At 41.7% G+C, this 25,177-nt stretch overlaps 2 protein-coding genes and 2 long non-coding RNA genes across 6 annotated transcripts in view; 2 read left to right on the top strand and 2 right to left on the bottom strand.

Moving 5' to 3' along the window:
* Positions 1-6,166, top strand: part of ARMC8 (armadillo repeat containing 8) — a 52,740-nt gene extending 46,574 nt beyond the window's left edge. For all 3 annotated transcript variants that reach the window (XM_079976859.1, XM_079976858.1, XM_079976857.1), the window contains 5 exons: positions 328-423; positions 1,121-1,216; positions 1,733-1,805; positions 3,267-3,360; positions 4,101-6,166. In XM_079976859.1, the coding sequence (XP_079832985.1) occupies positions 328-423; positions 1,121-1,216; positions 1,733-1,805; positions 3,267-3,360; positions 4,101-4,134 (393 nt within the window). In that variant the 3' untranslated portion in view covers positions 4,135-6,166. The remainder of the gene's footprint in view (positions 1-327; positions 424-1,120; positions 1,217-1,732; positions 1,806-3,266; positions 3,361-4,100) is intronic.
* A 2,909-nt stretch (positions 6,167-9,075) lies between these two features.
* The window catches only part of LOC307216539, a 33,325-nt gene continuing 17,223 nt past the window's right edge, over positions 9,076-25,177 (top strand). Inside the window, exons 1-2 of the long non-coding RNA XR_013839128.1 lie at positions 9,076-9,200; positions 18,291-18,346. This is a non-coding gene — a long non-coding RNA (uncharacterized lncRNA). The remainder of the gene's footprint in view (positions 9,201-18,290; positions 18,347-25,177) is intronic.
* Positions 11,100-21,624, bottom strand: AGXT (alanine--glyoxylate aminotransferase). Its single transcript, XM_079976912.1, has 11 exons — positions 21,326-21,624; positions 20,071-20,263; positions 18,273-18,337; positions 17,897-17,997; positions 17,019-17,089; positions 15,427-15,511; positions 14,272-14,367; positions 13,711-13,780; positions 12,659-12,754; positions 11,873-12,001; positions 11,100-11,502 (listed from the first exon to the last, which is right to left on the bottom strand). Exons 1-11 carry the CDS (start codon positions 21,590-21,592, stop codon positions 11,395-11,397), a joined length of 1,281 nt encoding a protein of 426 aa, XP_079833038.1. The 5' UTR covers positions 21,593-21,624; the 3' UTR covers positions 11,100-11,394.
* LOC307216538 lies at positions 23,745-25,109 on the bottom strand. Its single transcript, XR_013839127.1, has 2 exons — positions 24,579-25,109; positions 23,745-23,990 (listed from the first exon to the last, which is right to left on the bottom strand). It is a non-coding gene; the product is annotated as an uncharacterized lncRNA (long non-coding RNA).

Below are 25,177 nucleotides of genomic sequence, written 5' to 3'. Positions count from 1 at the left end.
GTTCTGTGTAATGATCCCACTTTTAAATTCATCCAGTTTCTAGGAGAAGTTTCTAATTCCTTTGATTTGTTAAATGTACTTTGTAGGATTTGTTTGACGGTAGAGGGATGTGGTTTTCCAGCATTATTAACATTTCCTTATGACAATCCTTGCCCAATACACTAACTGCAGCCTCCAGATCAAGCACAAGGGAAGCCCAGCCTCAAGTGCATGTGCAATAAGAACTATGTTATGACGTTTTGTTTTTTTTGTAAAAAAAATAATAATAATTTGTCTGACTTTTAAAAAACTGGTTATTTGCTAATGCTATATTTTGAAACTTGGCAGCACATAGATCAGATAATAAGTACTCATGGGAAGCAAATCATGCAAGCAGTGACCCTCATTTTGGAAGGAGAGCACAATGTAGAAGTCAAAGAACAGGTATGCATTGTTTGTATTGATCATACATATATAACATAACAGGCAGGATGGTGTATACCTTTGTTGAACAAAGAAATATTATGTCTAGAAAACCTGGATTTGGTGAGCATTCTAAGGATGTTTGCACAAATCTTATTGGTAACTTCCTGACATGCGGACCTTGAAGGTGAAGATTTAAGGGTTCTGAAGAGTTCCTCATCCTTCTTAAGAAAAAAAATATCCCACAGGCAAAATTTCTAAAACTGACATACATATTGCCAGGGAAATGTTGAGACAGCAAAAGGAAATAAGCAGGTTGACGCTCTTAGCTCGCTGGGGCAGGAAGTTAAGAAAGAAAGTGTGCTAATAAACCTAGTAAAAATAACAAAACCCTGCAGTGAATTATAGAGCTATAGGGAGACATGTGAGGAAGGAGGGAGGCCTAAGGCAAGCCCTGATGATAGTTGCAAGGGACAAATGGGACAGGGAGCAAGTTCCCTCTCTCCCTTTTCGTCCTGAACCCATTGTGGGGGCTGGCAAGGGGTCTCTGGAGGAGGTGTAAAATAGTGTGCTCGCCCCAGGACAAGATCTCACACTAAGTTACTTTTAGGTACACTGTGTGGCCTCAGTTAAGTAACTATTGAAACTGTCATTATAACTTTACAATTGACTGCTTTTTCAATGCCTTTTATTTCTGTCCTCCCCTTTCCCCCTCCAGACGTTATGTATACTTGCCAACATAGCAGATGGAACAACAGCTAAAGAACTTATTATGACAAATGATGACATCTTGCAAAAAATAAAATATTACATGGTATGTAATTTCATTGAACAGGCATTTCTGCCATATACAAAATCCTTTGCATAGGGGCCACAACTCAGTGTTACCTTCTGTATGTGATCTAACATAAAGGCATCTCCCATTTAAAAGGCTCTCTGATAGGACTTGAGAGCACTATCTGAGACTGGATAGCTGCTGCTAGTTCAAATAGTGATTCAGGTAGCTGGGTCTGACATACTACAAGACAGCTTCATACGTTCAGTTAAAAAGGTGGGTTTTCTACCTTTTTAATAGTTCAGAGTGAAATACTGATTTTCTTTGTGGCTTTCATTTAGTTGCACAATAGGAACTTAACAGCTGTCTGCAGAATTTTCCAGAGCACAAGATGCACCCTCTTAGTAATGTTTTCCCTCCTCTTGAAGGGCAGTAGTACCCTCCTCACGCTGTGAATGTTGTTTCTGATTGCTTGAAGGGTGGTAATTTTGAGAGAAACAACACATTTTTAAACATTTAATTCTAATATCTAAACCCCTTTCTGTTCATATTTAGAGTCATTCGAATGCTAAACTTCAGCTGGCTGCCATGTTTTGTGTATCTAATCTTATATGGAATGAAGAAGAAGGTAAAATATACTTACCTGTGTTGTCCCTAAAATGTTTTTCAAACCTTGTATATTACTTCCAGAGGTATAGGGAAACCCACTGAAAGACTCTTAATTTCACAGGGGGGGTGCCCCCAATTTAGCCTATGTAAGAAGAAACAAAGATAGGCTGTTTAGCATGTGGAATTCATTTTCATCTCAGTATGGGGATGAGTAGATTAAAAGAAAGGTAAACTGAACAACCATATTCACCTTCCCTCGATACCAAGGGAAGTTATGAAGACATACTGACTGGGGGAAAATTAAAGTAATGTGGAAATGCCAGTAGCTAAATTATGACTGAAACATGAAACATCTTGAGGTGAAGAAATCAAGATGTTGAGTCTGAAGTCATATTTGCACTGTCTTCAGAAAATGAAAGTGTTGCAAAAGCAGCCATTCATGTTAAGATTTTCATCAGGGCTACCAAATGCTGCATACAAGCAGAGGCTGATTTGCAGCATCAAAATTCTTTCTGATATAAATCTGCTCACAGGAATATGCAGCACTAAGTAGTTCCATTGCATTGTATCCAGTGCTGCAGTTGTGCACAGAGCAGACTTCCCTTTCCTCTTCTCAGTGCTGCAGAGCGAGGAGGAGAGGAAGGGAAGGAAGGTCCTTTTGCATAGATGGAACTCCACTCATGCAGGGTTAGATACAACACAATATTGAGATCCACATCTGTGCTAGGATTGTTCACATTAAGTCACATATAAGACACATTAGTTAAATATAAGAAATGCTTTCTACAGAATTATTGTATAGTTGAATTTGGACATTGTAGTATTATTGGCTTGAAATTTTTTTGTTAAATAGGAATTATCAAGAATTATCGTTCATTATTACAACAGCAATGATCATATATGCCAAATACTGGAGATTAGAAAAAAATACCTAAATTAGAAGCATGGAATAGCTATTGTTTATTGGAAGAGTAAAATGCATTTCTATTTCTTAAATTTTTTATATTACACCTTCCTCCAAGAAGCTGTTGATCACTTATTTCATTTACTGTAATCAACTGTCAAGTGTGTATGGAAATTAATAATATTGTAAGTTTATAATTCTCAAAGTCAGTAAACTGCAACTGCAAAATGTACAATTCTCTTAGTTGGCCCAGTGGCACAGATCTGGTTTATCTCCTTTGGAAGGGAGTTTCAGAAATAAGGGGCTGCCACTAGAAGGCCCTGCATTCTGGTACTGATTTGCCTCACTGATGGTGACTTTAAAGAAGGTCCTCATCTCCTAACCCTCATTCACATAGTAAACACATGGGATAAGATACTGCATTTTTGTGTGTGCACGTGGGAGCTGGAGCTAAGTGGTGTTCTGGCTGTAAGAATTCTTTGCATCGGATTGTATTGCATTCCTTGCAACTTTTTAGTTGTTCTTGACAAACTGCATGGAACATATCATTAACAATATGCAGTGTTTTTGTCTTAGGTTCCCAAGACCGTCAGGATAAACTCAGAGATATTGGAATAGTAGATATTCTACACAAATTGAGTCAGTCAGCAGATCCAAATCTTTGTGATAAGTAAGTATAAAACTATTCCAAAACCAAATTTTATGGAGCTTGGTAACTTTTAAAACTCATTGCAGTGGTCTTATGCAGATAAGATTAGATACTTGGACTTGACTGTGCAGAGCTATTAGTGAAAATGCACTTCTTGTAAATGGGATATTGTTACTGTTTACTTTTCCTGCAAACCTTGGAGTTGCCCCTTGTCTTTCAAAAATAGTTTAATCAGCAGGTCTGAAATATCACAGAAGATTTAACTTTGATTTCATACCCTACAAGGACAAGTTCTCCGTGGGAGTTTGGGCTTTTCCTCTTTCAAACAAAGGCTGAAATTTATATACCTTTCTGGCATGTCTTTATGCCTCCACAAACTGCAAATGGGCAGTGCAGATTATTAAAGGGCGATCTAAAAGCCTGCTTTATTGGAAGTATCCCTTTCTATTATTCCTCTATTTATCATATTTAACTGAAGTATTGTTGGATTCCTAAAGCAGTCACTTGCTTGAAATACTGTTGGGATTCTTGGTTTATAGTTGTTGATTTCAATCCAAAACAAACTTTTAAGGAAACAAATAATTTTTTGGACAGGCCATTAGAGAATTTCAGAAGAAATGTTGATTAATTTTGTGAGAAACTTCATTGACTCAGTTTTCCATCACTCCAGTTGGCTATTTGCATAGCGACACTGTTAAAGATCCTGTATTTTATAAGTATACTTTTGTCATCCCAGTAGCTGACAGTGTTTTTCCTTACAGGGCAAAGACAGCACTCCAGCAGTACCTTGCATGATCAAAGACAAGTCGAACTGTCTGTACAACTCTCAAAGCTATATAATAAGGAATTACAGGAAATAGCCGCACCTAATTCCTTATCTTTTGCACAAGGCACCTTGGGCTGCATTTCTCTCAGGTGCAGGGAGCTGCTTGGCAGGAGCAGTTTAAGTGATCAGGTCTCCAATGCACTTGAGGACTTTTTTGAGGTAGTTCCTTTACTCAGAGGACTCTTCTGGGATTATTTTCCTGAGCTACCTGAACTCTACTAGAACAATCAGTCATCTTTTTTCCTTTGGGCCTACAATTTTCTGCTTATACCACAGCCAGTTGTGGCTGTGTCTGGGTGGGTGTGATACCTCAGAGCTTTTGTTTTCCTTTTTGTGTTTTTTCTACAGATTTTCAAGGGTTAACCATTCTTTGCTGTATGAAAACTTTAAAGAATTATATACGATTTGAATTGAAATGTTATTTAAAAAGTTTTGTCCCATGAAGTTTATTTTGATCAGATGAATGTTTTTAAGTAAAATATATGCATTTGTTAAACCTCAGCTTAATGTACCTGTACTTCCTCTTTTGAAACAAAATGAAGTGACATCTAGATGACTGGTAGCACACATAATGTGACTAACGCTAGCCTCCTACTGCCGTGTGTTACTAGCGCCAGCTCCCTGGACTTGGGAAAGCAAAATTCAGAGAACCCAAGGTGGAGCCTTAAGTACACTTGATACCAAGGTTGAATTTGTGGAAATCATACCTGCTGGGTTACCCAGCAAGAAAAATACAGTCCCCGTGCCAGTGCCATTGCTGCCTCAGAGAAATTACACTTGTTAAAAAAGCTCTGCGTTGTTCTTAGATGACTTGAAGCTGTGATGGTAGATTGATTAAAGTAAAAAACAACAACTGGCGGCTGCTGTTTGAAACCGTGCAGTGATGAACGTGAGAGGACAACCCCACAGAAGATCTGGGTGAAAAACAGACACCAAATCTTTTTACTTTTTTATTTTTCCAGAAGTGCATGATGATGGGACAAAACGCTTCCTCCAGCAAAAGTACAAAATGATTAGTAGGATGTTTTCAATTCTGCAAAAATGCTTACTATCTTTTTCAGGCCTCTTGGTTCACCAGTATGTTTTCTGTGGGCTCAGTCCAAAGTTGTTCATGTCAAGGGACAAGAGAACCAGTCAGAGGCTAATCTCATTTCACTCACCAGCTTTGGTCATCCCAAACTTTTATTTATAATTAATAACTAGGCACATCGCATTTATAGTCAAAGCAAAGGTTAGAGTTAGGGCTTCTGGCTGGGAAGGTTAATAAACTGAAAGGAGGCTACAAAACAACACCAGAATTTTTATATAAGTCTTTAATGTATTGCTTTACTCTGAAAGGCAAGTAATAGTGATTTCAGGGATAGTAGTAAGTGATGCCATTTCTCAGTGTCATTGCTACAAGCTTGTTGGGGTTGGACTTCTGCAGGTCTGCACGGTGTGTGCCTACCTGCCAACTAGTACCTCAGAAATAAAGCCTTATTTAAGTCATTAACGTGATTGTAGCCTTAATAATACTGAGAAAAATCACTTCCTTGTTGGGTTTGTCCAAAGCCACTCCTTAGAAATAAAGGGGTGGGAAGAAGGGAAGGCTCCCTTAGCCTGGCTGCTGCTTTTGCACTCTGGATTATTATTACACCTGCACTTCTGATATTGCTGTCATGCCTCCATCACTCATATGCATATCCATTTACTTTGAAATATAGATATGCCTAAAACTGTGTTGAATACAGCTGAGATGTGCAAATTTTCATCTTCACACTTGAAGGTTGCTTTTTAATAGTGTGGCCCGATATGTGCGAGAAGGATATAAACTATGCTAAGACAATCTGGGTAATGTTGGGGAAAGGTGGGTGAAATATTAGGATGGTAGGTGATAATGAAGTGGCATTTTGCACTCAGTGAAGCATTGTGAATACTTTTTTGATGTTGCTATAAATATGTACAAATAGAAAACACTGTAAATAAAAAATGACCTTTTACTGGAGAACATATTTAAAATGACTTGGCCCTATTGATATGGTTTTTTTCCTGACTTGAAGGAAAGATTACAGTCTTAGGAAAGGCAGTCAAACTCAGCTATACACTTAGTCTCTTAGACAACTATTCTAAGGATAAATAGCTTCATCTCAAATTCTTCTAAATGTCATGATGTTCGGGGTCATAAAACTACAAGTTGACACACAGAGTGAAAATTATTGCTTTTTACTTTAAATGCTTTGTTTATAGTTGCTGAGAAACTAGGAATCACAATTGTGTAAATGTCTTCATGATTTGGGGTGGTGAAATGCTTTGAATGCTTGGGGAGTGCTGTAATGTAGGACAGAGTTAAAAAACAAAGTTTGATTCATGTCGCAAAGCTGTTCATACTCGTTCACAGTGCTTTTTTTTCCTGGGGGGTACGCAGGGGTACACATACCCCTAAACATTTTGTGAATCTTTGTACTTTTATCCATTTAGTGTATTTATTTTTCCCTATTTGAACTATAAAATGGTGATTTTCTTGAGTAAAAATGAGAGTACCCCTAAACAATTTTTAAAGAAAAAAAGCACTGTTCATTCTATTCTGATCCATACTACACCTTCTCTGGTGTATTCCCCCCATTTACCTCTTACAGACATCCAAGCTGTTTCTCCTCAGCTTTGCGAAACTTACAGATGAGCTAAGCTTTGTGAATATGCATGATAATTCAAGACCCAATAATCATTTTATTAAGGAAAACATTTTTATATGAAGAATCTTAGGGACTTGAAGTGACCCCAAAAATTTCTGGTCCACCACTTACACCTCAGGCTGCTCGAGCCATTATATTTATTCCAACTTGACTGAACACATATAAAAGGCAAAGGTAAAGGACCCATAACAGGTAAGTCCAGCCGCAGATGACTCTGGGGTTGTGGCGCTCATCTCGCTTTACTGGCCGAGGGAGCCGGCGTACAGCTTCCGGGTCATGTGGCCAGCAGGACTAAGCCGCTTCTAGCGAACCAGAGCAGTGCACGGAAACGCCGTTTACCTTCCCGCCGGAGTGGTACCTATTTATCTACTTGCACTTTGACGTGCTTTCAAACTGCTAGGTTGGCAGGAGCAGGGACTGCTCCGTCGTGGGGATTCGAACCGCCGACCTTCTGACCAGCAAGCCCAAGAGGCTCTGTGGTTTAGACCACAGCGCAACCCACGTCCCTATATATAGTCCAAACTATAGTAGTCCAAACTATAGTATCCTGAAAGCAGGGTACAAAAGTGAAAGAGGTGTTCTGTCCATTCCAGAGGCTGAGATCCAGTTGAAGAAACTGACTAGATCCTGGGTATGGTGGAGAAACTGACCTGAGGGTCAGTATTTTTTTGTCTTCAAGTATACACTTAGGTTGCTGGAGATTAATCTAAACCCTTTCAAAGAGAAAATAGTCTTGGCCCCACTACCATAAGTTCACTTTTAAGTCTTCTCTCCTAATAATTTAGTTCTTATCTCTCAGTTTTATTCTGTTTTTCATGCATAAGGAACCAGCATCTTACTGAAAGGAATTCAAAATGTAAAAGCCTATTAAACATTTGAAAAAGCAACATAAAACAATGACATGTAGCAATCCCAAATAAAATGCATGTTTGCTGGATCCAGATGGTAAACAGTTCCTTTGATAGGAATGACCTCTTCCCCTGATATTGACAGGGTGGGTCCTACACAGTCTTCTGCCTTCTGTACAGGAGGAGGCGCCATCTCCCTCCCCAAATTGATCCTGACTGTGTTCCATGAAGATTTGGGCCTGTTCGGCTGTCACTGAGGCTTGTCTTCCCGCTTCTTTGGCTGTGTTTTTTACTCAGTTTCCTGCCTTTTTTCACCCACCTCTCCTGTCATTTTTCTTTTTACTGTTGTTGTGAGTGTGTTTCTGGTCTGCTTTGAGTGTTTGGATTATATTTTTACCTCAGCACATTTTTTGAGGAAGTGGAGCAGCTGTGAGGAGGGTCCCTTGATAAATTGTCTAGGCGGGAGTTCCATTTTGGAGCAGGGTTTTCTCCACACCCACCTGCCATCCTTTATGCTCCATTCTGCTCTGTATTTGACAGTTCCCTTAGTTTTTGTAGTGGGTCTGCTTCCATTTGGGGGCTGTTGGCCTCATTGACCCCCTTATTTAACACTCAGCAGAGGCAAGTTGGGTGGGCACTATTTCTTTTGGTCTGAGGACACATGCTGCCCCCTCTTTTATTTCTGTCATTACTCCTCAGTCAGTAGTGGTTCTCCTACAGGAGTCTTTTGGGGGTGAACTTTTATTTAGACTCCCAACATTTCTGCCTGGGGGGGGGGCTGTGTCTAGAGATAGGACATTCCTCTCACTTCCTTTGCTGGAAGTAAGGGGTTTTGGAGGGTTGTCCCAAATCAGTGTGTCTGTGTGTGTCTTTGGGGCTTTTTAGGGTTTGGGTGCCCCTTATTTGACTAGTTAGAGAGAAGCGGGTGGCGCTGTGGGTAAAACCTCAGCGCCTAGGACTTGCCGATCGCATGGTCGGCGGTTCGAATCCCTGTGACGGGGTGAGCCCCCGTCGTTCGGTCCCAGCTCCTGCCCACCTAGCAGTTCGAAAGCACCCTTAAGTGCAAGTAGATAAATAGGTACCGCTTTATAGCGGGAAGGTAAACGGCGTTTCCGTGTGCTGCTCTGGTGCTGGCTCGCCAGAGCAGCTTCGTCACGCTGGCCACGTGACCCGGAAGTGTCTGAGGACAGCGCTGGCTCCCGGCCTCTAGAGTGAGATGAGCGCACAACCCTAGAGTCTGGCAAGACTGGCCTGTACAGGCAGGGGTACCTTTACCTTTACCTTTACCTTTATTTGACTAGTTGCATTTTCTCGGCCTGGGGTATCCTTTCCTTCCTGTTCTCATGTTTTCTCTGTTGATTGCCTATTTGAGTGAATTTGTTTAGGGGTGTGCCACTTGATTTGGTGAGGGAGATGGCTTATCCCCTGAAAGAGGAGGCAGAGAACTGTATGACTCTGCATGTCATCCTTATCAGAGGAATATTCTCCATCTGGATGCCCAAACAAAAATTCATGGTAAGAATTCCCATTTTCTAAACTATAAGCATTGATTGATTGCATTTATATCTCACCTTTTCCTCGAGGAGCTCAAGGTGATGTATGTAGGTGTCCTCTTCATTTTATCCTCACAACCCTGTGAGGCTGGGAGTGAGTCATGAGGAAGGGTGCAGGAATATTTGTGTATTTCCCTGCCTTTGGAAAGCAATTAATAATATGAGGGAGGACAGACCTAACAAATGGGTTCTACCTATGGCAGGCAAATGGAACCTCCAGTTTCAGATATGGCAGTAATCTGAATACCAGTTGCTACTGGAGCTAAACAATGGTAAAGGTTTCCTCTGAATTCACCTTTCTGTGCTGTTTGTCTCCCTACTAGTACATGGAGGGAACGAACCATTATCCCTGGCTTAGTATTATCACTGAACCAGGGATTGTAGTTTTGATTCAACCCCATCAAACCACTATCTCTAGTCAATCTGGAATGAAACAAACTAGGGTTCTTGATTCAGTCATAGCACCAAGACAAGGATCACAGGTGGTATCTTTCAGGTGTGGGGAACGTTTGGCCCCAGGTGCTAGGTCAACTCTTGGAACAGATAGCCAGGGATGATGGGAGTTAAAAGTTCCCCCACCTGCTATATGGGCTAGCAGGGAGGAGGCAAATGACACAGAAAGTTGCATTCATTAGAAACTTACTATGGTTTACCATGACATACAAACGAGAGAAGGCTAATGTCTTTATGCCTGGCTGATGGCTTTCCTTGAAGCATCTGGCTGGCTGCTGTAGGCAACAGAATGAACCCGTGATCTGATCCAGCAGTGAGTGCCCTTCTTATCTGCCAGATCCAGGTGGTGATGTGCATGCCTGCTATAAAGAATTGTGCTCCTAGAATAGAATGGAAATTGGATTCGTAGGACAGATAAGAAAAATGCAACCACACTCTTCTGTAAACATGCATTTTGCATGTGTAGAGTTGGTTGCCAGGTATAATCCAAAGTAGAATGAATGGAGGAGAGACATATTATAGTTCTTGATCAGGATGAAGTCATAGGAAAATCTTTTCCAGGGGTTGAGCTAGCAGCAGCTAAGTTACGGTAAGTAGGACTAAGAGTGAGATGCAGAAAGAGCAGCTACTGCTGCGCTCTTCACCTCCCTGACCTACAAATGTAGGCTTTTCATTTATATCAAGGCAAATGAACATGAAAGAAGTTACTCTGATTAAAATAGGTGTTAGACTGGGAAGATGAATTTTTGCAGTTAAGTGTCTCTTGGAGGAACAGCTTCCTTTTGCTTTTCTATATTCAGAGAGAACTGGCTAAACATGAAATGAAGAAAATTATCTTCTAAAGTACACTTCAGGTCAGAACACAAACAGTGTCTGGTTCGTTTTCAATAGCTTAACATTCATGGGAAAGTCCCAAAGGTGTAAATGACAGACTACTAGGCATCAGTTGTGTATTCAAACTTCTTAATAGCAGCATGGGGTGGGAGAGTTGATGTTTATCATCTTGTACTTTGTACAGGTAGCTTAGGGATAGGTCTTCTGTTTTAAACTTGGTCTAAAGCTAACATGCAATCATATCTTGGGGTGATTCCCCCCCCTCCCAGCTTTCATCCAATTTCCTCTATTGTCAGTAGGCTAGGTACATGTTGTAGCCTTTTCAGACATTGGTAGGTGGTATAATCACACCATTGACACTAGAGGCACATACGTACTCATTTTTTAAGCTCTTCAAAAACAGTTTAAGAGCTGTTTGATCAGACTGAAAGTGCATGCACTTCACAGTAAGTTATGGCTTTTCTTCTGAAAACTGGCATCTGGTTCCAGCCTTTGTGTTTCTTTCCTTATCCTTTCAAGACTTTTTCACACAATGATTCAACAGCAAAATGAGAGGCAGAAACTACAGAGACTCTTCTATTTACATACATCCAGACATATGTATGGGTTTATGAGCATATAACAACTTGCACAATGGGAGCACACATTTGTTGAAGAAAAATACAAAGGGCATAACAGCACTAGTAAGTGTGTGCAGTATAGCATGCAGTGGAAACAAAGTTTACTCTTGTGAATTGTAAACTATAGGTACATTATGGAATAAAGAAAAGGGATGGCACTTTATGTGGAATGTGCCTCTGATACCTGGCATGTCTTAAGTGTCACTGACTATTATGGATCTTCTGTGTAAAAAACAATGGGGTGAAGTCTTATAGCTTGTTCTTGAGACAGTGCTGGAGAGCATCTTCCAGAGCATGGAGGACTCTGTCAACATTGTATTTAGTGGAGTTATAGCCCATCAATCCTATTCGGAGAACCTAGTGATGAGATAATATAAAAAATCGAGTAAGTGTTCTGCAACTCATTCTCTTAGAAGGGCCCAGCCCTCATCTTAGTCTAAATGAAAAAGTGATTGAGTTCAGCATCTCAATGGCATGGAAACCATGTAAATAAGGTTAATTCTAATTAGAGGTATAAATAACTGATTCACTTCTCTTGGGGGGTGGGGTGGGGGATTACATGTTTGAATATTCATCTGCTTTCACACACAAAGCTAAAGTAGTAAAAGCCAGGTTTGTGGAGAAATAAAATATTTACAAAATGCTTTGCTTTTTGTTGAAAACCAGACAGTCCTGTCTTCAAACACCTTAGTTTATTTCTCATTTCCTGCCCCGAGACAATATCTACCTTGCCTGCTGAAGCACCGAGGCCTCCTGAAATCTCAATCCCATGCCTTTTCATAATGTAGTCAGTGATTTCCTTCCAGTCATATCCCTCAGGTACAAAGACAGTGTTGACTGTTGGAAGTCTTGCATCCTGAAAAACAAAGAGAATGAGTCAAAGGCACCCAGGTAATTTCTGAATGCGTGTAAATGCTTCAATTTCCCAGGATTTCTAGCAAGCTGCACCATCTGGATGAAATGCCCTCACCCTAATGATTTCTCTCCTTGCTTGCATGGGACCTTCTCACACTAGGAATCTGCACTCACTGACCATTTGTCTGTGGTGAGCTTGATTCTGTGCAAGGCTAGAGAGAATGGTTTCTGAGTGTTAAAAGTTGGCTTCATATATGTTTCACATTCCATCTTGTACATTTTGGTCTCCCTATCATTTCTGATTACATGTTGATTGGTACTGAAAAGTGAGATGCAGTAAATGATCAACTATCGTGCTTTCAAACTACATTCAGCTGTGGAAACACTATTGCCTTAGAGCCAGCCTAAGTTAATAGACTAATGTTGCTAGAACAAAGTCTCTCTGGCTTATCTCTGGTTCCCTTCTCATACCTCACTACCCTTGGTATATAATATTCAACAGGCCTGCAGTTACTGTCATTGTCTATTCCTTTCTCCATCCATCTCAATGCAGGTCCTATAAAATGCCTCAGCACACATACAACTTAGTTCTCTTGTTCACTTAATGGTGATTACTCAGCACAGAATGTGGAGCTAATTATTGTGGTTTGCATCCTACCGGTTCTTTCACAAAAAGTTGGAGGCCTAACTTCTGTAGCCCTGCACACAGGTCCAGGCTGTTCTCCTTGTGAAGCTTCCAGGAATTTTCTATCCCCTGTATACAAAATGCACTTTTATTTTCATGTGTAGAAAATAAAACGAATTCAAATGCAACTATCTCTACATAGCAGGCATATTATATTAGAATGGACATAGTGGGTGGTATCCAACTAAACAGTTCTGCTATCACAAGTACCTTTGACTGTGCAATGGAATTTCCTCTCTCTCATGTGCCCCCTAAATATGTTATTTGGTGAGCAGGGAGAGGAAGTTGTGCTGGGCAGCCCAAAGTGTATGTGCTAGCAGAATTATTTAATTGGATACTGCCCTTTCATCTTTAAAAATTATAGGTTTGTAATTGAGTTTGGCTTTGTCAGTTCTGACCAGTTAGCAAAACTCTAAAATTAGTATGGTACTCATTTGTTTCTTAGGGTCCACGTCATACAAAGTAATATACTCCTTTCTAAGCCAAGGGCTTGCTTAGAAAGTAAGGCTGCAGACCTAACCATGTCTATTCAGAAGTGAGTCCTGTTGAATAAAATGGGGCTTACGCTCAAGTTAGTAGGGTTAGGATTGCATCAGGCAGGCATCAGCCTTCAGTAGTCCTCATTCTGCTTCCAGTCAAGAAAGGGTGAAACTGGTTCTATATTAGTTCCTTCTATAAGAACTAAGGTGCTTCATACATTATGAAGCATTTCCCCCCATAATTTCACAGGTGTTATAACCATTATTGCTTCCAGAAAATCATATAGGGGAGACATACTTTGGCAAGTCCTGGATGGACATTCAGGACAAAAATTAATCTACTACACCTTTTAGGAACACATTGACTTTTTATGCATTGTAAGTTTATTATTAATGGGGTCACGGCTAATATGATTGTTGTATATCTGGATCCACTCTAATATGCCCATTCCTAACTAAGCAGCAGACATATCTTGATTTCAGTATCTTCCTTTGTTTCTCTACTACTTCAGCCTGTAGGCCTTTCAGTCTCCCACACTGACTGACCTTTTCTGCAAGAATTGCCAAGCCTTCTCGCAGACAGAAAAACGTGTTGATGGGTGCAGTATGATGATACCTGCAAAGATACATGCAACATGTTAGGGAGATGCTCAGTTTGCATGGACCAATCTATCAGAAACTGCTTCACAATATATATCCTACCTATCAACACCTCCCCTACGCCAAAACAAAATAGTGACAGGAAAGTGAAGCGAGGAAGTATTGTCATATTCTCAATTGCAGCCTATGTCAAACTAGGTGCTGCCCAGTGCTTGTTTTTGTGTTTTGAATCACTCATTGTAAGCAAGCAGCAAGTGTGCTCTCTGTCGCTCTCCCCCCCCCCCCAAGAGTTGCATGTGAGAGAATGAGCTGTTCCCTGCCATATTTCCATTCAAAGCCTTTTCTCTTACCCCACCTGCTTTCCCAGCCATATGATAGAAAGATTGGGGGAAGGAATGGTAGTGCAGATCTGCTGCTCAATAATGGTCCAGCGCCTAATCCATTTTTGGAGGCCAGGAAACTACTTTAAAAGTGAGGAGAATGAGAAGCCATAGAATTAGCTCTCACTTTCTTGGCTGATCGTTGCAGCCCCAGTATTGAGCCAGCTCCTCCATGTCCAGATAAAAGGAGATTGGTTTCGTCTTCCTACTGTAAATCTTCTTCCTGACAAAATGGAAATGCAAATATTGGTCACCCGAAGGAAATCTACCAGTGAATCACATTCTTTGTGCACCTCCTACCCCTAGTGTACTTGCTGTAAACCTCACAGTTCAGCATCAGTAAAGTGGGGGGAGGAAACTGGCTCTTCAGATGTTGAACTTCAGCTTCTATCATCCCTAACCATTAGTCATGATGGCTGAGGTTGATGGGGGTTGGAATCCAACAACATATTTACTTTCCACAAAGACTAAATAGTGCCAATGTGTGTGTGAAAGAGCAATGGAGTGGCAGTGCCAGAACAGAACCTGGAAGAGTCATAGAGGTTTTGATTTTCTCTCCATGAGAATCCAGTACTTTGGCATAGAGGAGTCTATTAGAAACCCAGTAGAGGAGCAGACTATTGGAGCAGTAATGCTGTGAACTTTCCATCTCATGCTGAGCCTGTGTGTATGCAAATTCAGCTTTAGATCACAAATGCCATTAGTCTCCAGTGACCTTCATTCCATGGAAACCACTCACAGTTGGGAGATTGGGATGTATATAATAGTATTGCCCAGTGGAATTGATTCATGTGGGATTTTCAGTGCCATGTAGCCTCACTTAGCCCCTTTGTTAGAAACAAGCAGGAAAATGTAGATAATATGAGGTGCTTGAACCTGGAGCTTGCAAGAAGGCACAGAGGTTGAATTCTGTGAGATGTGAGGGTCACTTAGTTCACTGAGTTGAACCCAAAGAATGGAATGGTAGGAAAACACCATGGCATTTTTTATAATTTGTAGTTTATGTAGAGCATAAACAAGCTGTTGCAGAAGCTGAAGAGCATTTCTGGAGGAGCTTCAGTCTTCTCTCACAACACTGTCAAGGTATAAAACAGTTATTTGGTTAGCTAAGGACCCCTTCTGCACATGGAAGTCCATTTTTGGATCCAGCTCAGTGTCTTTAGGAGGGAAATGAGCCTCCTATCATTTCCCATATCTCAATGACTGTCTTCTATAAAGCATTGACTTGCCTAACATCCAGTTGGAAATAACATCTTCCCAAAACGAATATTTTTTTGCTTACCTTGCTCTCTGGCTGAAAGAAATGGGTGAAGCACCAGGTGGTGCATTTAAGACTTTCTGGGAGCCTGAGTAGAGGATGTCAATTCCTGTGTGCTCAACAGGGGAGAAAAAATGTTAATAAGTGTTCCTTCACTATGGCAGATATCCTGTTCAGTTCTGTGCTACCAGGATTCTTTGTGGAAAGTTGTAGCAATTAAAAATGAAATAAAGCCAATATAAGTGCAATATGTATAGTAAAGCCAATATAAGTGCAATATGTATAGTAAAGCCAATATAAGTGCAATATGTATAGAGCAGTGGTTCTCAAATGGTGGCCTGTGAACCACAAGTTTCCATTGCATGTCTGTAAAAACACAAATAATCATACAGCACCTAACACAGTGCATTACAATTGCTATAACAGGCATGAAAATTATTAAGTGGTCTGCCAAGACCCTCAGCAATTTTCAAGTAGTCCATGGGAGGAAAATTTGAGAAGTTAGGCAAGATACTTGTTTGTTTATTACTAATGTCATAAATTACTTCCCCAACCTGGTGACCTCCAGAAGTTTTGGATGCACTTCTTGCTGGTGGGAGTTGTAATCCAGAACATCTGCAGGACACCAAGTTGGGGAAGGCTTTCATATACTTAGGGAGAAGCTTGGACACTAGTTTCAGATTTACCTACTTGTCCTCTAGAATGTGGCAAAGGCCAGAGAGCATCTCCTTTTTTTTAATAATAATTTTTATTAATTTTCCAATTTTTAACACAAAACAACAACAACAACAACAACAACAACACATAAAGGTAAAGGTAAAGGTACCCCTGCCCGTACGGGCCAGTCTTGACAGACTCTGGGGTTGTGCGCCCATCTCACTTAAGAGGCCAGGGGCCAGCGCTGTCTGGAGACACTTCCGGGTCACGTGGCCAGCGTGACATCGCTGCTCTGGCGAGCCAGAGCCGCACACGGAAACGCCGTTTACCTTCCCGCTGGTAAGCGGTCCCTATTTATCTACTTGCACCCGGAGGTGCTTTCGAACTGCTAGGTTGGCAGGCGCTGGGACCGATAAACATCAACAAATGCAAACACATACAAAGATATCATTTCTTAACCTCATTTTCATAAGCCTCTTTTCTCGGACTTCCCCATACCTCACCCTTTTTGCATCCTTATTTTACAGTTTTTCAACAACTCTTTTTGCCAATTAAGTTTAAGCTCATTATCATTCTCAATTTTATCTTAAATCATCAAACAGTTTTAGCTGCAATTCTGCATCTCCCTTCCCCTTGACATTTTATCACTCCTCTATTTTACAACAGTTCTTAAGATATACTTTAAATTTCTTCCAATCTTCCTCCACTGTCTCTTTCTCTTGGTCGCGGATTCTGCCGGTCATTTCTGCCAGTCCCATAAAGTCAATCACTTTGGCCAGAGAGCATCTCCTATGCTATCTTTTGTATTTCTCTTCTCTTAGCAAATATACATCTATCTTCTGCCTTCTCTAGTGATGATGAAGGAAAGATGCAAGTTACTCTGATTAGGAACCTCAAACCATTTCTACATCAATGGTAAACATTTGTGTTACTATGACAGATTGTTACATCTTGCTCACCTTGCTGGTCCATAAGAATTGGAGCTCCACCCAGTGATGCTACAGCATCCACCAGTAGTAAACAATTATATCTAAAATGAGGAAGGAAAGAATAGAGATTTAGCATGCTATGGAAGGCAGGGCTTAACTTGCAAACAGGTCATCTAGATCAGATTTCTCTGTGTGCAAGGGCACTACCACACATTCTGTTGTTTTTAAGTCATATTAATTGCTATTTCACTGTTAGCCATTGATGCCAGTTGGCAGAGCTTGGTGGAATGCATCTGGGCTGGGTTTCTCTCTCTCCCCACTCAATTGGTCTTCCCCTGCTGCTCTCTCTTTTCCATTCTGGGCAGATGTGGGTATCCAGGAAGTGCACAAGAATGTAAGAGTAAATGTTAGTATCCTTATCCAACCAGTTACCATGTTTCACAATGAGCAAAATGGAGGCTTGTACTTTTTCTGTGGTTGATTGAATATTAATTCTAAAAAATAAATAAATAAATAAACACTGAGGTTTGAGTAAGAAGAAAACTTAGTTATGCTATATTAAGAGAGGTCCAAATGCACAGTGAACAAACAAACAACTTTCCAAAATATATAGTAGATGTGGAGCTCCTTGTGTGTTTCATTTGGTTTAAGCAATTGATAACAGTTCTCTTATTCAGATTTTCTAAGCATAGGGAATCTTTGGATTTAGGGAAAAGAAAGTGTGGTACAGCAGTAGTTGAAGGAGAATGCCACATAGGCAAGGGGGAATTAACGGAGGCACAAGGGGTTCACAATCCACACTAAACTGAGATATGGGTGGGCCCACGGTAAATCAAGCAGCTTAGACTGCAGCCTTGAGGCCTTTGTTTCTGAGGCAAATAAGTATTTGACCTCCATGACCCACTGACCTGTGACAGAGTTCTCCAAGGCCATCCAGGGGCTGAAGCACTCCAGTGGAGGATTCTCCATGTGTGATGAAAAATAAAAAGGGAGCATGTGTCACTAAACCCTAGGAGAGGCAACAGGGGGGAAAGAGTCAGACAAGACAAAAAACAGGGGAGGAGTAGGTGAACAGTAATATTCTCCTAGTAGGTGGGAGGCTAAATTGCTATGAACTGGTTGTCCCAACCATCTACATAAGAAAGACATAGACTGCAGGTTTCACTCAGAGCTGTATTTATGTATCTAAATTATCTATATAATATCCTGCCTTTCAGGATACAAACTCACCCAATAAACATGCTCTTTGCTGCTACTTTCAGCTACTTTGCTCACATAACTCACCTTTTCTATTTCTTCTAGAGTGAAAAACTCTCCAGGGGCCTTTACTAGCTGATGAACGTCTGCTCCTAAAAAAGGTAATGGATTACAAATAATGTTACTTGAACTTTGTTAAAGGAGAAGCAAAGGACAAAACTGTTCCTAAGACTCCTGGGAAGCACCAACATTCATTCCAATTAGATAATAATAAAGCCCTTCTAGGGGAAGGTAAGGGGACGCAGGTGGCGCTGTGGGTTAAAGCCTCAGCGCCTAGGACTTGCCGATTGAAAGGTCAGCGGTTCGAATCCCTGCGGCGGGGTGCGCTCCTGCTGCTCGGTCCCAGCGCCTGCCAACCTAGCAGTTCGAAAGCACCTCCGGGTGCAAGTAGATAAATAGGGACCGCTTACCAGCGGGAAGGTAAACGGCGTTTCCGTGTGCGGCTCTGGCTCGCCAGATGCAGCTTTGTCACGCTGGCCACGTGACCTGGAAGTGTCTCCGGACAGCGCTGGCCCCTGGCCTCTTAAGTGAGATGGGTGCACAACCCCAGAGTCTGTCAAGACTGGCCCGTACGGGCAGGGGTACCTTTACCTTTACCTTTACCTTTAGGGGAAGGTAGGATATAATATTCTATATTTATTATTATTATATTTATATCCCACCTTTCTGCCAAGGAGCTCAAAGTGATGTACATGGTGTCCCTCACTGGTACTTCAATTTTATCCTCACAATGACCCTCTGAAGTAGGTTAGGCTGGCAGATAGTGACTGGCTCAAAATCACTCATAGAGTGTAATTTTGCTGGGTTTCAGTTTCCTTGGATTTAAAAGAAGAGGGTCTGACTAAGCAGCTTTTAGAGGCTTCACTTGACTAGTTTGGATTTTGCTGATCCCTGAAAAGGAATGAGACGTGTGCATTATTGTGGCTAATAAGGACTGAGTATGCCTCAGTGCACCCTGAAACTATATTTGAAAAGTGGTTTGGACCAGGAGAAATTACAATCTAGACACAGGTTGAAGACTCTGGATTGTTGGTTCAGCTGACTGGTTATGACAGTGAGCTCCTTTGACATTTTCACTTGACGGCATTATGACGTCAGGTGATTTGAGAGGTGTATGGTCCTGCCCATCTGTCAAAACTGACCTGCAGGGAATGAATCAGCTCTTGATCAGACCCTTGGTGTGAAAAAGGTTCCCTACCCCTGATTTAGCTCAACAAAGTCCATCAAAATAGCCAACACATGAGAATGCAAGTTTTAGGTTTAGGGGTGGAGTACCATTCCTGGTGGACTGATGGGAAGACAGCAAATCACTTCTCACGTGGTAGCAGGTCACAACAAGGTATGTTAAGAAAGCCACAGGTGCTTCTGTTTGAAATGGGTCATGTATTAACAAGTACATAGCAGCACCTTTGCCAAAGTCCATTCAAGCTCAATGGGAACCTCCAGAGTATATGATGATTAAACTTGGAGCAGGAAAGAAGTGTTTGATTATTAAAAACAAATTGGGAGGAATTCAACTTAGTGTTAAGCTACAGTCCCATAGTGGTGTACAAGTCGCAGTAGCAGAGAAGGTTCTTGTGGCTTGGTTGCACAGCAGATTGCAGTAGCCCCAGTACATCCTGTTGCACTGGATTTCATATTATACAGACATTATTCTCACCCTTACATGAGTGGTGGTGGTTGGTGTTGCAAATTTTGCATTCAGTATGGTTTTACAACTCTTAAGTTACTTTGAAACATTTTATGCAGTAAGCAATGAATAAACAAAATAAATAATACTATAAAGGAATGCTAGGTTTGAAGGAAAAGGTTCCAAAAAACATACCAAGTCTTTTGGCAATGCCAGTTGCACGTTCACCCCAAAATCCATTCATAGCTATGAGCACTTTGTCTCCCTGCTCCACCATGTTCAAGAAGGCTGCTTCCATGGCACAGTGGCCAGTGCCACTGACAGCCAATGTGAGAGGGTTCTGTGTCTGAAATGCATACTGGATTCCAAGCTTGATCTCATCCATTATCTGAGGGTAACAGAGAAGATAATCAGTGTTCAAAGAAACTTTCTCAAGGCTGGCAGTGCAAGTGCATTTATGTCTGTGGATTCTGACAGTGGCATTCATAGGAGGAAGAGATAACAGTGTGGCACCCATTAAAAGTTTCTATACACTTTGATGGACAAACGACAACAGCCGGAAAGGGCTGAACAAAGTCCAAAATGCTGTTACGGAAGAGAATACTCCCACAGTAGAGTTACTCAGCCGCAGTTGAGATCCTGCTCTTGCTTCTTTATTTCTTTGCATCATATAATACATTGATTACTCACACTTTATGAACAGCCATGCTCCTGTGTAAGTGGAAATGCTGAATCCTAAAGCCTCACACACCCTGGTGAGAATTAAGTAGGTTTTCTGATAGAGCAGATTTCAAGCATCATAAACACAGAAGGTGTCTGTATTTATATACAAGTCTGCTCTCATGGGACCTCAAAATGCAGGTCAGCGTGGAACTCCCTATTTCTTAACATGGCTCTTAGCCAGATTATACACAGAAATTACATGCCTCCAATTTAGTGATATATTTGCCTGCTACTAAACCTGAGATGACTCCCATGAATAGTTAGCAATCCTTTCTGGGTAATGGATCTCAAAGAAATATCTGTCTTCCTGACTGACATACAGAGGAATAAGCACCATGAGATCTAAATAGCAGAAGTTTGTCTAGATTTAAAGAGTTGGGTTTTCAAAGTTTTATATTTGCTTAGTGAATCTAGATCAGAGGAAAGCCTGAGACTCTCATGAGCTCAGTGGAATCAAGTTCTTAAAAATGGGGAAATAACCAGAAATAATAGTCCCATCACAGAGGAAGAAAATCATGCTTCTGGTTATCAAGAAATTCTGTGGCTAAATAATAATGATTTTCCATAAATCTAGATTGTATTAGTTAAGAACATTACTTTTGATTTTAAAAAATTAATCCATAGACTAATGAATAATTAGTCAGGGTGATACTTGAAAGCTGGAAAAGCATTAAGTAGAAGCTGAAGTAGGAGCACACAAGGAATTAGGTAGGATTTTATTTCTTACCTGGATCATCTCTTTGTGGACATGTCCTATGAGCTGTCGACAGCCTGCAGACAAGATCCGGGGAGGGCAATTGGAGGGCCCAGGGCCCAGCAATAACCTGTCTGGAACAGACAGTGGCTGTAGCAGAGGTGCTGGAGGGGGCAGAGATAGGTTTTGAGAAGCCATGGTGCGGCAACACTGAGTTAAAACCAGAGGCCGCCGAACAGGAGTCCAACCTGCTGCTTGCAGCACTGGGAACACACTGCTCACCCCTGACCTTAAATACATGGCAAGCTGGGGTTGAGCAAAACAAACAGATCTTAGATCAGATAAATGCTAGCACACCTCCCTCTTGTTTCTCTCCTCTTCTGAAAAATCTTCCAGTGACTGTCATTGGTCTCCAGGCTCCTTGTGAATATGAGCTTATCTTTAGAACACAGCCTCCAACTTACTTACTCCTTGGTTTTCTCCCAGAGAGTTCTGTGCTTTCTAATGCCTTTGGCCTTCCTTGCCTGGGAATTCTACACCTGTTAGAAGCTGGAAAGTTAAATATCATGCAAACAAAGATCTGAAGGAGACGTGTTTTCCTTGTTCTTTGGGCAACACAGAGAAGCTTCCTATGCTGTCTCAACTTCTGTAGAAGTTGCTTCCCTCACAGAACGGAGAGAAACTGGACAACTGGACCATTATGTTTGGTTCTGTCCGAAATCCCCGAAACTATATAAAATTGAAGTTTTATTCTTTATTCTTTATTGTAGTTGTCTAACACTGGTATGCTGAGCACTCGCTGGTTATTGTTTGCCAGGAACAGTGAATTCTAGATTAATAATGGGGTTAACAAGTAACTGTGCCTGCCTGCTTATTGGCAGAGCCTGACTGAAGTAATGCCCCCTCCCCGCAAGAAATAGGGTGACCTGTGTGTTATTCTGTGTTCCTTTTTTTGCCTGATTTGCTCCTTCTTTTCCCTCCAACCCATCCTGTGATCCACCCTTCAGCTCTGAAGCTTCCTCTGCCTCCGACTGTTGCCTCCTGCCTGGTACAGTTCCCCACAAATCATTAGCCCCCTCTCCCGAGTCAGACACCAGCCCCCCTTCTCCCTGTACACACTTGCCAGCATTCTGCCTGTCCCTGATATGTATGGGAACTGCAGCTGAGTGCATCTAAGAACTGAAATAAGTACCATGCAGACATATTGTAAGAGCAGCTGGTACACAGAGGAATACTGCTTCTGGACGCTGAAGTAACCAGGTAAAGCTGAAAGTGGCAAAAGGCAATTAATAGGAGACAAGCAACAATTCACTACACACAACTGTGTCCTGACTGTCTTGTAGTCTGGGGACAGATGCTACAACTTCACTAACTGTTTTCCCCTGGGCCGAGTAGTATAAAAATGTAAGTTGCACATGTTCCTTAAGATCACAGTAGAGCACCTTCAGCTGTCAGTAGACAATAGTAAAGGTAAAGGGACCCCTGACCATTAGGTCCTGTCGTGACCAACTCTGGGGTTGCGGTGCTCATCTCGCTTTATTGGCCGAGGGAGCCGGCGTACAGCTTCTGGGTCATGTGGCCAGCATGACTAAGCCGCTTCTGGCGAACCAGAGCAGCGCACGGAAATGCCGTTTACCTTCCTGCTGGAGCGGTACCCATTTATCTACTTGCACTTTGACGTGCTTTCAAACTGCTAGGTTGGCAGAAGCAGGGACCAAGCAATAGGAGCTCACCCCATTGCGGGGATTCGAACCGCCAACCTTCTGATCGGCAAGTCCTAGGCTCTGTGGTTTAACCCACAGCGCCCGCGTCCCTTTCAGTAGACAACAGCCCACTGTAAATATCTTTATCTTGCTTTCCTATTTCTTTTTTAATTTCCTAATGGGTTCACTTAATCTACAAAGAGTTTCAATGTGCAGTGCAGCAACTTCTCTATGGTTAGACCACAACTATTTTTGTGCTTTAAAAATGTATGTAGCTGAGATGCATGCATTTGTGTCATGCCAGGTCCATATTACAGTTTTCAGAGCTCTCATGATTGCTGAGCAACCTCCCCACCTCCCACCCACTGCCCCTAGCTTCAATCCAGTAATAGAACAATGGTGACCAGACAGGAGGGGGCAGAACTGGCCAAATTCTGTAATACAGTAGTTTGAACTTCTGAGGGCCAGACTAGACATTAACTTCATGAATGCAATTAGTGTAAATAGTAGCTGAGCTTGAGCAACCTCAGCACAATGAGGGGAGAGGAAGAGAAGTGGAATTCTTTCTGCTTCACCAGAATCCCTGTAAAATTCCTTTACAAGGCAAAGTCCTATTTCTAGACTGAGGTGATGAAACCAAGTATATCTACTGGCTATGATGAGCATTGGACTGGGGCCAATGGGACCTCCAGACAGCCGTTTTATTGAACATTCACCCTGATTTGGTTTTCACAAAGATGGCAGGGAGGTTAGACAACACCAGCTATTTATTCAACATTCATTCTGATTTGTCTGAGGGGAGGTTAGACAATATTGCATCAAACAATTGTTTTTCCAGCGCATTTCTTCATCACTTTCATTTTTGCATAAAGTTTGGAGGAAGGTTTGTTTCACAAGAGCACCAATAATCTTCAATTGCACCATCTGAATGCCATTATCCCACCAGAAGAGCAACAGTTTCTCTGGTTTCAGTGACTGAATTACCGTATTTTTCACTCTATAACACGCACCCGACCATAACACGCACATAGTTTTTAGAGGAGGAAAACAAGAAAAAAAATATTCTAAACGAAACAGTGGATGTATGATTTTTGTGGTTCATGCTGTGGCCACAGACATGTGATCTGACGGTGAGTTTGGGGTAGCCCAATGCAAAAATCCTGAGGATCCATGTGGATCCATGCTTTGTAACCATGTTTTTGCACCACTGAGGCCCCAGGCAACAGTGGGTGTGTGATTTTTTTGGTGCAAGCTGTAGCCATGGACATGCTATGTGATCTGATGGTGAATTTGGGGTGACCCAGTGCAAAAATCCTGAGGATCCATGTGGATCCGTGCTTTGTAACCATGCTCTCTGTCCCTCTCTTCTCCCCACTCAGTGGCTCTTCTCCCGCTTTGCTGTTTCAAAGCGAGCCACGGAGGAGGGAAGGAAGGGGAACCATGGATCCTCTGCTCACGACTGCAGCAGATCCCCCCGCCATCCATAGGCATTCGCTCCATAACACACACAGACATTTCCCCTTACTTTCTAGGAGGAAAAAAGTGAGTGTTATGGAGCAAAAAATACGGTACTTCCCTTCTACCCTTTTCCGCAATTTTCCTTTGTAGCATTTGCATTTTCAAGGAAGCTCACTTTGTATCAGACCATATACTGTACTTCATTCTGAGAATCTGCCCATTTACTGGGACCACTTGTATTTCTGTGATATTAAGCCCTCTAATGTTTTGTTTAGCATTTTTATGTACCACGAGCCCTTGCCAGCTAATAAACACTAAGGTCCAAATACTCTGGCAGGATGTATGTTCTAGCACAGCACTGTCAAAGGGAAATGCTGCCTTTTAGTTTTGACAAAGTGATTACTTTGTTTCTATGGATTTTCAAATTAAGTCAAATAGGAGAAAAATAAATTATTCAGGATTGCTTGGCTGGCAGTGGCAGTCTTAAAGCCTCATGGATGTTGCAGAGCACTGTGCCTAGTTTTGCATTTAGTATAGTTTGTCTGAGAGAGGACTTAAAATATGTAACCCTCTAATTCAGGGGTAGTTTAACTCCCAACTCCAATAAAACTCAGCCAGGATGGTCAGGAATGATAAGAGGTATAGTCCAACATCTGGAGGACCAGTGGCGTAGCGTGGGTTGTCAGCACCCGGGGCAAGGCAAGTAATTTGTGCCCCCTAACCC

Source organism: Podarcis cretensis (assembly GCF_951804945.1).
Source record: "Podarcis cretensis genome assembly, chromosome: 5".
In the NCBI taxonomy this organism is placed as follows: domain Eukaryota; kingdom Metazoa; phylum Chordata; class Lepidosauria; order Squamata; family Lacertidae; genus Podarcis; species Podarcis cretensis.
This window is presented reverse-complemented; position numbering and strand designations above follow the sequence as displayed.